The following is a 14,926-nucleotide window of genomic DNA, read 5'->3' on the forward strand; positions in this document are numbered from 1 at the left end:
GAAAATTACACTGTCCCTCATAATTTTCCTGTTGTTTTCATTAATGATCTACATATTTACTGTCATTGCCAGTAAGATGTGAACTGACTGAAGTGATTGTGTATGACTGGGTGTTCTAAGTGCCAGGCTTTGTTATCATACCAGGGAAGATGGTGGTGACTGCAGGGCTGTGAGACCTTCCCACCCTTTTGGTGTGGTAACTGGAGGCTGTGGTTGAATTTGCCCTTAATGCCCTTGCCCCCTACATACACATGACCTAACTAACAAGAGCTCAGAGTTACAGTTTTGTATGTTTAGGGATTTTTGAAAATCAGAAACAGGTAAACTGGTGGCATTTTTCTGGGAGGAGCTATCAGGGGAATTATTATGTGTTATCAGAGCTTGGGCTGAAGCTCCCACTCAGTTCTTGTCTTTGGACCATGAATTCTACATTCAGCTTCAAAAAGGGTAGCCTGTGACCAGGTATTTGGGCACACGTATGCAAGGTAGGAATAGTTGATCCAAAATTCTTCAGACTGGAGATGCCCTGAACCTTGGTGTCTTCACTCCTATGTAAGTGGTCTTCTCACTTGGCTCCCAGTGGAGAAGGGAAAGCCACATACTTAAAATATGTGGGAAATTTGGAGTTCCAATTGCCAATCTCAAAATCAAGCCTGACTGCATCCAGGGACTTCTGCCTGAGGGTGTGGCTGATAAAGAGAAAGGGACCTGTGGGTCCTGGATGATGGCAGTTCTGGTGGAGTCCACCCTGAGTACCTCTGCCACTCATTCTGTGTAGGAAACTTTTCACCATGACATACTGCTGCCAGATGTATATATGGGCAATATACAGATCCCAAAAGCACCTACTCACCCAAATTCGAAGTACTTCAGTCTGAGAACACTAATCTCAAGTAGCCATCAACAGTGAGTCCTAACCTGGATACATTTGGCACCAGGGGTCTGCAGAAAACGTTCTGCAGGTGACCTGAAGGTACATGTTGATCAGCAAGTAGCAGAGCCACTGCAGAGCAGGGGCGTGTGAAAACTGGATGTGGAAGTAGCTCCTAATTCTAAAATAGAGGCAAACTCAGCAAAAACTGTTGTTTATGCTTTACAGGTTCCTATAGCTGCGTGTTCATAATGAGCAGCCCATATCACACAGAGATATACAACGCCACAGAAACAATATCTGTCTTCCCTCTAAATGTCACTCCAAACTTTGAGGACATTGATGTCACGTGTAACAGTCCTGAAGTGCAAGCAAAGCCTTTTCTGCTGTCCTGTTGCATTGACAGACACTTGAAATCGCTTAAGATTTCCTGGAAAGTAAAGGGAACAATCAACATTACAGGTAAGATTAACTAGAGGTTGTCTTTCACCTGCTAGGTTTGTTCATTGCTCAAAGGTCTCCTCCTACGTGGCTGCCCCAGAGTCATAGGATGAATGCAGGATATGCTTCAAAGGTGTGAGTGGCAGGGGGAAGAACAGACTCTGTATGTTTTGTGGAGGTTTCAGGCCCCATACACCTGATGCCTTAAACTGTGCCATTCTGGTTGGAAACCTCTGCCCGGACCAGCAGCACACCAGCTTCATCCAAAAAGCTTATTTCTGTATGGTCTGATTTTGAGAGCAAGGATGAGTGCATCGGTCTGTACTGATATCCCTGGAATCACCCTTGGGGTTCAAAGATCTTTCAGTTACCACATACTGAGATTTGGCAGTCATGAGATACAAGTGCTGCACCATGAAACAGCTGCAGTACAGATAAATACGAGCACTGTTTGTCTCTCCACCTGTAGCTGTGATACATCACATACCGGTTGAGTCAGAGGCATCCCGTAAGTCTTTCCAATATAAAGACTTAATAAGGCACTGAGTAAATGTGCTACAAAAGAGCTACAAAGTAACATGGACAGAAATGCTCATAAATGTCTATGAACCATCACCCTGAATGGTCTATTGCCCTCTAAATATTTTACGAGTATGAAGTAACTGTTTATTGTTAACTACTGGCTGTAAATGAAACTTAGCAGAAAGCAGGAGAAAAAATGAGATAAAATCTTCACAGCTCACTCACGCAGTCACTTCCACAGAGGACAGCTACCAGAGTGCAGCAGTGCTTGCAGGAAGAGGGGATCCTGGCCTACTGCAATGGGCTGTTTTACCCCTAATTCCCTGTGGCCAGGATTTCCCCCAGGAACTCTGCTCTGCTCTCATATCAGCTGCAGAGTGGGACAACTTCAGTGCTCCCAGCTAAACCAGCACTCTTCCAATTTTAAGTTGAATGACTGCCAAGTACCTCCACATTTTTATTTCAAAATTAGACAACATTAAAATTTGCAGTGTTTACTCCTGTTTTACTTAACTTTATTCACCCTAAACATCACAGATAGTGAGGTTAGGCTTAACAAGCATAGTCTTCTTTTTGGTTGACTTTGAGATTTTGGTTGACTCTGAGATTTCCAAGCAGTGTTCTTGCGTTCTGACTGGTTTTGGCAGGAGGACTCTCAGCACAAGAGCTGAGCGCTGCCACTCTGTGATTGTTGCCAGGGGAAAAGATGTGGTGAATGAACTCCAACAATGATGAGTTAAAAGTACCGTGATGCCAATTACATACAAACCCACAAGGGTTTCCATAGCCAGAGTAATTGCTTGTGCTTTCCAGAGGTATTTTTGGACATCCATAGCCCTTCAAACAACGCTTATTTCTCTCTAGGAACATCCATCTTGAGTGGAAACTGCACTGAATACCTGCTCAATGTCAACGAGTCCCTGTGCCCACCTGAGAAGTCGGGTGCAGTGACCACATACACCTGTGAGCTGGAGACTGGACACGGAGCCCGGCGCACTCGAAGCATTGAAGTCACGTACCTGCGGAAAGGTGAGGGGCAGGTTCTTGTGACAGAACAACAGATCTTTAATGCGTACATGGCCTCTGTGGCACATAGAGTTTGCAAGAAAATGGTTAAAAGTAACTCTCACTAATATGACTTTTGTCCTGTGTTGTCTCAGCCCACATAACAATATCTTCAAGCACAAACTCAACGGTTTCCGAGGGATTCGGGTTCAATGTAACGTGTAAAAGTGATGTGAGCAATTATGACAGCATCAGTTGGAAAATCCAGTCTGGAAGTGACACAAAAACAGTAGACTGTGTTACATGCATCAAAAATAGCAAATACTCAGCCACGTCTGTGCTCACAGTGATGTCTGCCTCAGAGGACTGGAGAGGTGAGTGAATATTGTCTCATTGGCTACAAAGGCAATGAAATCTCTGTACCAGATCATTTACAGCATCCCTAGCCCTGTAAATCACTTTGCAGCCTGGCCACAGTAAATAAAAAGTCCCCACAGTTAAAACTACAAATGTTGGAGTACAGCAAGGCTTGATGTTGCCAACAGCACTGTACTTGTTCAGCATTCATGACCATGCAAAAGCTGAGGAACATTTCTGTTGACTAAGACATGGTTTTGTGTCACTTATTTTAGGCACCTACATCTGCACATTCTCCCAGAAAAACCTGGACAGTTCTGCCAATGTGACCATCGAGGTGATTTCCTTGCCCCTGAAGCAGAACATCCTGATAGACCCCATTGCAACATCGATAGAGTGTCAAGTGCCACATACCCTCGAGTGCTGCATAAGTGCAAAGACCGTGAGAGACTACAGGGTTACATTTTTTGTTCAACAAAATGAATTTCAAGTTGGTAAGACACAATAAACTTCCAGAATCATTAGTTTCACTCTGTGTCACAATCCAGTCTCGGAGTTTTTTGTTTTCAGTTAGGTCTGTGTAAACAAGTTATACTTAACTGCTTTCATGACAACCCAGGAGCACTTCTGAGGGTGCAAAAAATGGAAATGGACTTCTTTTAGGATGCTGAACATGCCTGGGGAACATGGCTGAGGTTAATACTGAACTGAAGTCACTGCTGTAGTGATAAATAATAGGTAAACTCAATATTTGGTTTGACTTGTCAGGCAGGGAGAAGTGATCATCCTGACTCTTCTTCAGATTGGAAATTGCTGAACTCCTTTTATTTGCTTTTCTCTTCTATTCTACCCCTTTTTAAAATGAGTACAGAGAAAACATTACTTAAAAAAAACCTACTAGTTCATGAAAAATGTCAAGTAACCTATTAAAAATGCAATTCAAAAAACTACTCCATGTTCTTTGAGGATACAGGAGGCACATCTTTAACAATACAAAAGCCTACACTTCTATGTCTTCAAATTTACAGCAATTCTGCAACTTCCCTGACATGTTTTCATATACTATAAGTTTTCAAGTGAGTTGTTTTTTATACACTAGAATTTTTTTGGTGAGTTACAAAACAGTTAATTTGGAAAAAAAAAAAAAGGCAAATACTATCTATGAAAAATAACCCAGGAAACATGCACGAGTGCAAAAACAGGCTGAGGAGTAAAGCAGGTGGAGAGTGAGGAGGCCTCCAGTAGCTAAGAAAAAGGCAAGGATGTTGTTGGAAGAGGCTGCAGCTGGAGACTCACCCTCAGGCACAGCCATTCTGAAAAGCAGAACCATATAAGAACAGCAAAACAGTATCCCAGCCTAAATAAAACACCTGTGGTAAAGGCAGGAAGAGTATTTTCAAAAATTATTTTTAAAGCAAATTTTGGTTACCGCAGTTAAGAGGGCTTGAGGAGGATTTGTTCATACACCAGAAAATGAAAAGGTATTGATCATGCAGCAGCTGCCAGGTTTATTACAGAGGGAGTAAGACACAGATCAACATACTGAGAGGGATCTTTTTCACAAAGGAGAGCTGTTTTTTTCTAGTACCCACAGAAAAGAAAGTTTTGCCAATGCTTTCTGCTGGTTATAGTTGACTGACCCCAAGTCTGTGTTAATCTGTCTTCATCTCTCCGTACAGAGAAAAGGAAAAAAGACAATTTGTTTTGCTACATGTACAATCACACGGAAAAGGAATGTAACAAAGAGAAACAGTTCGAGGCCTATTGCAGGTTTGTCAACCGCATCGAGCAGAGAGTTGACAGTGAACATATAAAACTGCACTTGATACCTGGTAAGGAAAAAGGTTACTGTTTATAGCTGTTGTATAGGACATCCCAATATCTTTGTTAAATCAGGTGCCACAAATTCATCACCAGTGACATCTAACAGGAACAGCTTTTTGTTATCCAAGAATTTTTGTCTCCTTTTCTTATGGGAAATTTTTACACCAGAGGAAAATATTGGTTTTGATGTAATTAAAAAAATATATAGATAGACAAGATGTGTTTTCTTTGCTGTATTTGAGAATGGTCCCAGTATGTTCCAAAGGAGTGACAGTTTAGTCAGTGCTGCAGGCTGCACCACCAAGCTTCATCCCCTGTGTTAAAATGTGGTCATGCAGCTCCCAGCTTGCACCAACAATTTAGCAAGGATCAAAGACTGTGGTGCCTCATCTGGCTCAGGGGGGCAGCCTGTGGGAGAGCATTTCCACTTTGAACACAAGAAGGGCAACCTCTGTGAGGTGCTGCAGAGACCAGGGCAGCTTCCAGTCAGCTCTGCAGGGAATGCTTGGTAATTAGAATTCAGCATTGCTAAATCCAGCTTTGATGTTTAGTTCTGACAAGAGTTTGGATATTTCAACTCTTTTATTCTAAATTGGAAAGGAAGAAATGTTGGACATCCCCCTGATGCAGAAATTTTCTTTTTTCCACAGCAGTGGTACCTACAGTTAAATCACTGTATCTGCCAGATTTCACTCTCTTAGGCAATAAATATGCAGACACTTTAATTACTTTAATCACTTTAATCAGCAGATACTTGCTGATATGACTAAGCCAATCAAAGACAATTAGCAACACTCAGTGTTCATCAAAAAGTTGTTGAAGCCTCACTATCAAGGTCTTAATGAATTTCCTGTTAGTGCTACAATAGTATTGAGTAAATTAACAGAATAAACTTTGTATGAATTATTGTTCGTTTAATGGTCAATATAATCCCATTCCAGCTCTGTCTAACCTTGTAATCTAACAGATAAGTCTAAGTCTTTGAGTGTTGGTTTGTTGATTTGATTCAGTACTCAAAAATCAGAGCTTTATTAGATTTCCTTTTTAATTTCCTGATTTGTAAAAATTGGGAATGTGAGACATATACATCCTGAAAGATCCCAATTAATGAAGACAGTAAACTGAAATCCTAATTTAAAAATCTTTGAACAGATCACAAGTTTTGTGGGGGTAATTCACTCATCTCCCCGCTTCTTATTTTCTCTCTCTGTCTCTTCTCTGTACAGATAAGAAAATTTCCTGCTCTGACAAATTGGGCATTGGAACAGAAGGGGCCATATTAATAAAGCCATGCTGTGATGTAAAAAATCCAAACGGTTTTACTCGAGGCAATACAACTTACCACTGCATCAAGAGCTCATGGAAAGTTGCAAGGAATGATTGCTTGTCTGGACCAATAAATGACCTGCTGAGTAATGCTGAGGTAACACTCATGAGTTTGTGGAGGTTGTGATGGGGAGGTGGGTGGGGAGAAAGAACAAAAATGTTGGTTGCATGATTTTTGCTTATCATAATCTAAAACATATGAAGCATATAAATGATTCTTTTAAAAGATATGAAGAATGGTTGGCTCTATTTACACCAGGCAGCAAAAGAGCTGAGGCCCCTCCCCAGGGCCAGAGGGCCAGAGGCACTGCATGGATAATGTCCATACACATGAATGCTCTGTATCCCAGGCAAGGTGACCTTGTCCATGACATCCATAAGGAGCAGTTGTTGGCCTGGAGTGTTCCCTGAGCTGTGCTCAGGCACAAGCCCAGAGCATGTTACAGAGCACACCAACAGTGAGGCTGTAGGATCAAGTCCAGGTCACTGCCCAGCCTCACCTACAGTGCCCACACCCTTGGCCACTGCATTTGACAGATGGGTGCCAGGCCTTGGTTTTCAGCCTTGGTATCACCCCACAGTGCTCTTCCCACCCACAAACTGTCCAGAGTCACTTTCTCTCAGTGAGGTTAGAGGATTTTACAGTCATGTGCTGTTATCTTCTGTTCCAGTCCTTGGTCAACAGCCCTGAGGCAAAAGCACAACTACCCTCCTACCTTGCACAGCTTAAGGAACAGACAAAACAGGAGCTAACCACAATAAACAATTCTTCAGCAAACCTAGGTGCAATTGTTAACATCCTGGATATTGTCTCCTCTATCCCAGCAGAGGCAGAGGAGGTCACTATGAAGGTAAGTTTTTATTTTAAGTCTTATCTACACTTACCAAGCCCTTTAGCCCCTTTTGTTACAGGGGATGATGCTCTCCCTGAAGAAGTTTGACACTTACTTAGGATCAAGATCAGGAAAGTGTTAAGTGAATGAGATGAAGTGACAGCAAAGGTACAGAGAAGTTTATGAAAACTCAAAATGATGAGAACAATGAGTCTGTGCATGAAAGAGAAACTGCTATAAGCTTAGCAACTAGAAATATTCTAGGAACACATGGATATCTTCAGCATTTAAGACAAGAAAGGACAAGGGATGATGGATAAAAAAAAATTGGATATGGGCCTGCAACATGCTTTTGCAGCCCAGACACCCAAACATGTCCTGGGCTGCTTAACAAGGAGTGTGACCAGGAGGTTGAGGGAGGTCATTCTGTCCCTCTGCTCTGGTGAGATCCCACCTGGGGCACTCCATCCACCTCTGAGGTCCCCGGGCAAAAGGTTGTGGATGTGCCGGAGTGGGTCCAAAGGAGGGTCACAAGAATGGTCAAAGGCCTGAAGCAGGTCTCCTATGAGGACAGCCTGAGAGAGTTGGGGTTGTCCAGCCTTGAGAAGAGAAGGCTCAGGGAAGAACTTATTGCAGCTTCTCAATACTTAAAGTGGATTTAATAGAAGGCTTTTTATCAGGGCCTGTAGTGACAGGACAAGGAATAATGATTTAAACTGAAAGAGGGAAGATTTAGATTATGTATTAGGAATAAATTTTTTGCTGTGAGGGCAGTAAGGCACTGGAATAGATTTACCAGGGAAGTTGTGGATGCCCCAAACCCTGGGAGTGTCCAAAATCAAGCTGGATGTCCCTTTCCCCAGAAGGGAGGTTGGACTGGATGACCTTTAAATGTCAAAACCATTCTATGATTCTATGATTCCATGAGTAGAAGTACGAATAGAAACAAAAGGCTGAAATAGGAATAGGGAGAGTAAATCCCAGGAACCATGATCAAGCAAGGAAAATTAGTTGGATGTAGCAACAAATGAATAACACAAGAAACCTTAGAAATAATTTGGAACCTTGATTGTGAGGTCCAGAGGAAAAGCACTGCTCCTCTGAACAGAAAAGTGAAAAAAGGCTTGATGGTTTGTAGACAGAGAGCCCTACATGAGACACCAAAAAATCAGGGACAGCATGAACACTGAAAAAGAAAGGAAAGAAGGCTGGAGATGCAAAAAATACCAGATAATATATAAAAAAATAGTCACATAGCTATGCTTTTGGAAACCTTAACTTGCAAACAGAGTATGCAGAGGGTTAACAACTAAAGACTTCATGTGGACTGAGCAAAATCAGAAAATGCTGGGCTTTTTCAAAAGGCACTTCTAGGACCAACATAAATTACTATCAGAAACAACAATTAATTGTGTGGGATTTCAGTAACTGCATTATTCTGTTGTTCCAGAATTTTCTATCCACAGTGGACTTAATTGTTAATGATTCCACAACTGAAGCTTGGGAAGACTTGAATAAAGAAAAGACACGACAAAGTTCTTTGTTACTGCAGTCAGTAGAAAACTTTTCCTTGCGCCTCCAACCAGTTAATAACACCATTCCTTCTGTCTCTGCAAACACCATTCATCTCCAAGGCATAGTTGTCAAGGAAAATGACAACACAGATTATAACAAGGACTTCCTCAGTAGAGAAAACCTCACAGTCAAAGTGGTCATTGGTGAAAATGAAATCCAGACTCTAACCCAAAATTCAACCATTGTCAGTGTGATGTACTCAAGACTTGGACATATTTTGCCCCAGAGTACATTTGGATATGTGAATGGTTTATTGATAACAACAACTTTGAGCAGCAATAGAAGCCAGAAGTTTGATGTTAATATGACATTTGCAAAGAAAGATTTGTCTCTAACTATGCCCCAGTGTGTCTTTTGGAACTTCACACTCAACAATCAGAGGGGGGACTGGGATACTCGTGGCTGCACACCCACAGAGTTAGGAAATTATGTCCTTTGCTCCTGCAATCACTTGACATCGTTCTCCATCCTGATGTCACCTGATGGATCCTCCGAGCTAATCTTTGAAGATTATATTTCCTACATTGGCCTGGGCATTTCAATCGTGAGCTTGGTGGTCTGCATCATAATTGAATCCTTGGTCTGGAAGTATGTGACAAACAACACAACCTCCTACATGCGCCACGTCTGTATCCTCAACATTGCTACATCCCTGCTGATTGCTGACGTTTGGTTCATTGTCACTGCCTCCATCACCGACCAAAACCAGCAGATGAGCAGAGACATTTGTATCATGGCAACTTTCTTCATCCATTTTTTCTACCTGTGTGTCTTTTTCTGGATGCTGAGCCTGGGCCTCATCCTTTTCTACAGACTGGTGTTCATCTTACACAACACGAGTAAGACCACTCAGAAGGCGGTGGCGTTCTGCCTGGGATACGTGTGTCCCTTTGTCATTGCAGTCACCACCATCGCTGTCACACTGCCAAAGAACAGTTACACGAGAAAGGATGTCTGCTGGCTCAACTGGAAGGACAGCAAAGCTCTCCTGGCCTTTGTCATACCCGCCTTGATCATCGTGGCCACGAACTTGTTCATCGCCGCAGTTGTTATAATAAAAATACTGAGGCCAACTATTGGGGACAGGTCAAGTGGGCAGGAGAGGAAATCTCTGTTTCAGATTGGCAAAAGTGTGGCCATCCTGACACCACTGTTAGGCCTCACCTGGGGTTTTGGGCTTGCCACCATCATCAAAAACAGTCATCGAGCTTTCCACATCCTGTTTAGTCTGCTCAATGCTTTGCAGGTGAGTTGCACCTATTTTTGTTTCCTCAGTCATGATTTAACATAGAGATAATATTGCAGTGCTGTGCTTGACAGGGCATAAGAACAGCAGGGAAAATCTTAAATTTGCCTTACACATCCTTATTCCAAAAGGCCTCTTTGGGAAAACCACTCCAGGAATTCAGCAGTATTTCATATTCTCTGCTGCCTTAGCAGATGTCCCATGTAGACAAAGCTGACCTAAAGATTTGCCAGTAGTTTTGGGATCAGTTTCACTGCTGAAGACCAGGAAAACAGCCTTGTTATATTCAGTGGGTAAACTTGAGCATACCTGTTTCCATTTATGGTCCAGCTGGAGGAATCATGTTATGCTTTTGTGGGTTCCAGTATAAACCATGAGAAGTACTGATGATAACGAGAAGAGCTGACAAAAATACACATGATTGAGAGTTTTCAGTCAGGATGACTTTTGCAACATATTTAAGTGGCCAGTAGGATCCCAATACAAGGACATTTCTTAAGGACAAAATAGTTATGTGTACTCTCTCTTTAAAAAGAATTCTTAAGATTTGCCATTGTTAGGAATGGCATCAAAACTGTGTTCTTCAAACCGAACTCACTGGCCTTTTTCTTAGAACCTACTGGTTTGCCTGGAGAGCATAGGTAAGACTTGTCTTCCATGAACAAACATTTCTTCTTCCAAATACATTTAGTGCTCCCAAACTATCTGTGTCAGTTTGTAGACCAGAACAACACAGAATTTAAATAGACCAGGCCTGGGGAACTGCCAAATGAGTAATCCACTATGTGATATGCAGTTAGAAAAACACCCTCTATCAAAGAGTTCAAAGTTTAAATAGTACTATGGACAATGTTGAAGATACTTTATGAGATATTGTGAGATAATTAAAGACTGGCATCATCAAAATGCATGTAATTATCTGTCTCCTAGGGATTATTCATCTTGGTGTTTGGGACTCTCTGGGATAAGAAGGTAAGGATTCCAACTATTTCTTACATTATATCAAAGTACTGCTGAAATTTGAACAAAATTTCTGTATTTACTGACTGACTAATTTTTTTAACAAATAGATTCAAGAAGCTCTGTTGAAGAGGAATTCATCATCCAAATGGAGTTCGCAGCAATCAAAGGTTAGGACCTTGACTTATGAACGTGTTCCAGTCACTGCTGCATAGTCTAACGTTGTTCAGGGCACTTTAAATTCTGGATTATTGATTAGAACAAGTCAGAGAGGACACTAGCAACATAAATATGATTATATTCCCTTTTTCAAAATTTATTATTTTCACTATAATTGGTAAAAAATGAGAACACACAGTTAGTGGACATTTCCTTTAAATTTCACAAGAAAGAAAGTAGAAAATGTAACTGAAACTTTTAGTTAGAAAACAGAAATTTTTTTTTCACTATTATTTATTCACAACCTGAGAGAAATGCAAAGGGGAGTTCTTGGGCAGTTATTGTTTCAACTTACACTTCTGCATTTATAACACCTGACCAAAAAATGCCAGGATGTGTAAGAAACTCATAATGTTTGGGTTGAAAGAGACTTTCAAGTTCATCTAGTTCCAACACACATTTCCCCCTCTTCCCGAGGTGTCAATGGTGCTGGCATCATCACCCTTTTATGACAATAAAGCTTGATTTTATATTGGTATCTGAACAGGGTTTATTCAGAAGAGCCTGTACAGGTATTGCTAAAGAACTAGAAGCCGACTTAAAAGCAAGGATAATTAAGAAGATGAGAACACAGGCTCAAAGGAATTAAGGAGTCCATTAGGGTTGAACTGTCAGTTCAGAAGAGCAGCATTGGATCAAATCACTCCAGTTTCCACAGGAGTTGCTGAAGTTGGAAAATACTCTCAGAGATCATTTGGCACCACATTCCCATCAGAGCATGGTCCACTAGAGCTCAGAGCTGTGTCCAGTTGGGTTTGAGTAGCCCCGAGGATGGAGACACCACAATGTCTCTGTGCAGCCCTTCCCTATGTTTGACCACCCTCACAGTGAAAAAGTTTCATCTTGAGTGGGATTTCCTGTATTGCTATTTTTCTCAAAGCCTCTTAGCCTTCCACTGGGCGATCAAGGAGAAAAGCCTGCCTCTGTCTTTACTCTGTCCTAGTCAGACAGCCCTGAATATGTCCTGGCATTGAGTTTGTTCCTCCCTAGGGACAGGAGGACTCTGAACTTCCCTTTGCCGAACTTCATAAGATTCCTGTCATTCCATTTCTCCCACCTTTTGAGGTCTGAGAATGAGCAAATAAAGCAATATCAAAGTCTTTGATTAATTTTTTTATATGTGATTCATTTACCTTCTTTCTCTACCACCTTATGATATAGGTGACAATACACAACACTTCCCAATTTCCCCCACCAAACCACAACTAACTACAATGAAGAAGGACTAAACAGAAAAAGATGTATTTTTCGTGCCTTTTAAAAAATAAATCTTTGGAGGAATCCCATTAAATTCTCAAACCACTCTAGAACAATAAAAAAGGAAACTTCATTTTAGTAGCAAAAAGTTCCTTACTTCCTTTGCATTTGGACTGCAGAGAGTTGTGTTTCAATGCCCTCTAGCGTGTCAAGTTAAATTTGCCTCTGATTATCTCAGGCTGTCAAGAACAATCACCATTCACATACATTTTAGCTCTTGTGGCTACCTTAACGGCCATACTGACACAGATAAGAGAAAAGGATCCCATACTGCCTGTTAGGAAAGGCTTTGGAGCCTAAGCCATCTCCCCTGCCCAAGAGTTAGAGACAAACAATTTGGTGCCTTGTAGTTTCTTTTAAAGTTGATCTCCTCCATCACCACCATAAACATGCAAATGTGTGAACTTGATACATCACAAACATCTAACTTCACCTTCTGTGGATTGTTTGCTCATGCTATTGAAATAAAGTTTATTGGAACCTTTTTTTTGTTTTTCCTTAAAATAGGGCTACAAAGTTCTTTTGACAAAAAGCAATTTTCTCTCTTTCAGTCATCCTCCCTGATCCTGGTGACACCAATGCTTGCTATGAGCTACCCATTTTCAAGAACTTTTAACAACTTATGTGGGAAAACAGGTATGTAACAACAGATCTCCCTTACTGAAGCACAAACAAGGTTTGGTCTTCATTCTTGCTCTCAGGGTCTGTCTGTCCTGATATCCATCCATCTATTTGTCTCTCCATGCATCCATAGAGGGTTTTTAACCTTCTAATGCAAAGGAACTCCAAAAAGTCAATTGTACCCTAATGCTAGCAGCAAAACTGTCTATCTCTAAAACAATTATTGGATGTTTCACCAGTTCTATACCCCACCAAATGAGCTTTGCTTTGAGCTTAATGAGATCATAGCACAATTCATCCCTTATTCATGTGCTCTTCACCACCTTGGAACTGTATTCCTTTAAAGGTTCTTTGGCTGTCACTTTGTGGACATCACCATTGCAGTTATGACTTTATCTTGCAAAAAGCATTTCTGAAAATAGCAATTAATTTCTAAGTGCCCAATCTTTGTGTGCACACACTGTTCAGATAAGATAGTGACACTTGGGTCTTAGCTTAGAGCCTTGTGCCCATAAGAGGGAGGGAGCTGGGATTCATGTCAGAAACCTGTGGATGTGCTGTGTTCTGGGTGTGTCCCCATGCTCCAGGAGAAGCACTAACTGCCTCCATTTGTGAGAGAAAACCATTGCCCTGTGGTATGGTTGACAATTTAAGCTGACACATCCTGGCTGTGCCACCAAACACGTGAGTTCTGTGGTTGCAGATATTGCTGTAATCCAGGTAGTGCCAGGGCTGCAGGACAAGGCAGAGCCTCCTCAGCCACCAGCACAGGTGTCACTGTCCTTACTTTACAGTGACAACGTCCCAGGCTCTCTGTCCTTGTCTAACCCCTGTGCTTTGTTTTGCAGGCAAATACAGAGTGTCTTCTTCAGAGCCATCCACCTCCTCCACTGAAAATACTTCCAAGGCATATTCCTTGCTTAACTGAAGCACTGCCAATGCTAAACCATGTCACTCTGAAAGGACCTCTTCCAAGACATGCACTAAAACTACCTGGGAGTCACCAGGAAGTGGACTGCTTCATTTTTACTAAACTGTGCCTTGGTGAATTTTTCTGGAATAATCATTTCTGGTTAATGTGTAAGGTAGGGAAGCTGAGAGATGGAATTTTACAAGGTCTGCCAGTCTCAGAAGAGATGACAAGGATTTGAAGGCCTTCATGTGCAAGAAAGGACATTGAGAGTGAAGAATTCTCAGCCATTAAGTGGGTGCTTAGCACTATGCAGTACTGAGACATGAATCTCAGTGTTTCACACAGTTGTTGTCCAGTGGATTTGGTATTTCCCCTATCAACTCTCTGAATGATCCCAAAGGTCTGTGTAGATACACAAGTACCTCACAGCTTCTCTCCTGCCCTCGCATTAGAGTCTGGAAAGGCCATAGTGGTTTCCACTTCCTATTTAAGACTTTCTGGAACCAAAAATTCTCCACTGAGAAGGCGCATTTCAGATCTTCACTTTTGACTTACATAAAATGAAGACCATGATGATTCCTGCGTGGTCTTCTTTCAGATGGAAAGACTGAAAGCTCCATGTGGCACTTTTTTTGAAGAAAAGGAAGCATCATACCCTTAACAATATTTTTCTTTCCCTTGATATGTAATGTGGTAAGACAGAGATGGTTGCTGCCCTCTGCCACAGAGGAGACTGCATTTATTTAATGCATATTAGTGTTAAGAATGCAAGGAGTGCCTTGTGTAAAGTCCGTATGTTTGGGTCTTCTCTCAGAGGAGAAACACACTTGAAGGACTCAGAGAATAAGCTCTGTAAAAAATATAAATCACCATGTACCAGGCAGGATGAGTGGTTTTATATAAATTATTGCTCTAATACTACACTTGTGGAACCATTTATTTCAAGCCCTTACACC

General features: G+C 41.6%; 1 protein-coding gene across 2 annotated transcripts in view; it reads left to right on the plus strand.

Annotated features, from left to right (window-relative positions):
• Positions 1–14,893, plus strand: part of ADGRF5 (adhesion G protein-coupled receptor F5) — a 40,316-nt gene extending 25,423 nt beyond the window's left edge. For both annotated transcript variants that reach the window (XM_083856651.1, XM_083856652.1), the window contains exons 11-22: positions 1,100–1,333; positions 2,699–2,863; positions 2,995–3,213; positions 3,472–3,690; positions 4,876–5,028; positions 6,247–6,443; positions 7,018–7,197; positions 8,630–10,000; positions 10,931–10,972; positions 11,071–11,130; positions 12,988–13,072; positions 13,906–14,893. In XM_083856651.1, the coding sequence (XP_083712777.1) occupies positions 1,100–1,333; positions 2,699–2,863; positions 2,995–3,213; positions 3,472–3,690; positions 4,876–5,028; positions 6,247–6,443; positions 7,018–7,197; positions 8,630–10,000; positions 10,931–10,972; positions 11,071–11,130; positions 12,988–13,072; positions 13,906–13,985 (3,005 nt within the window). In that variant the 3' untranslated portion in view covers positions 13,986–14,893. The remainder of the gene's footprint in view (positions 1–1,099; positions 1,334–2,698; positions 2,864–2,994; positions 3,214–3,471; positions 3,691–4,875; positions 5,029–6,246; positions 6,444–7,017; positions 7,198–8,629; positions 10,001–10,930; positions 10,973–11,070; positions 11,131–12,987; positions 13,073–13,905) is intronic.
• Positions 14,894–14,926: the final 33 nt, after the last annotated feature.

This window comes from Zosterops lateralis (assembly GCF_965231275.1).
Source record: "Zosterops lateralis genome assembly, chromosome: 3".
In the NCBI taxonomy this organism is placed as follows: Eukaryota; Metazoa; Chordata; class Aves; order Passeriformes; family Zosteropidae; genus Zosterops; species Zosterops lateralis.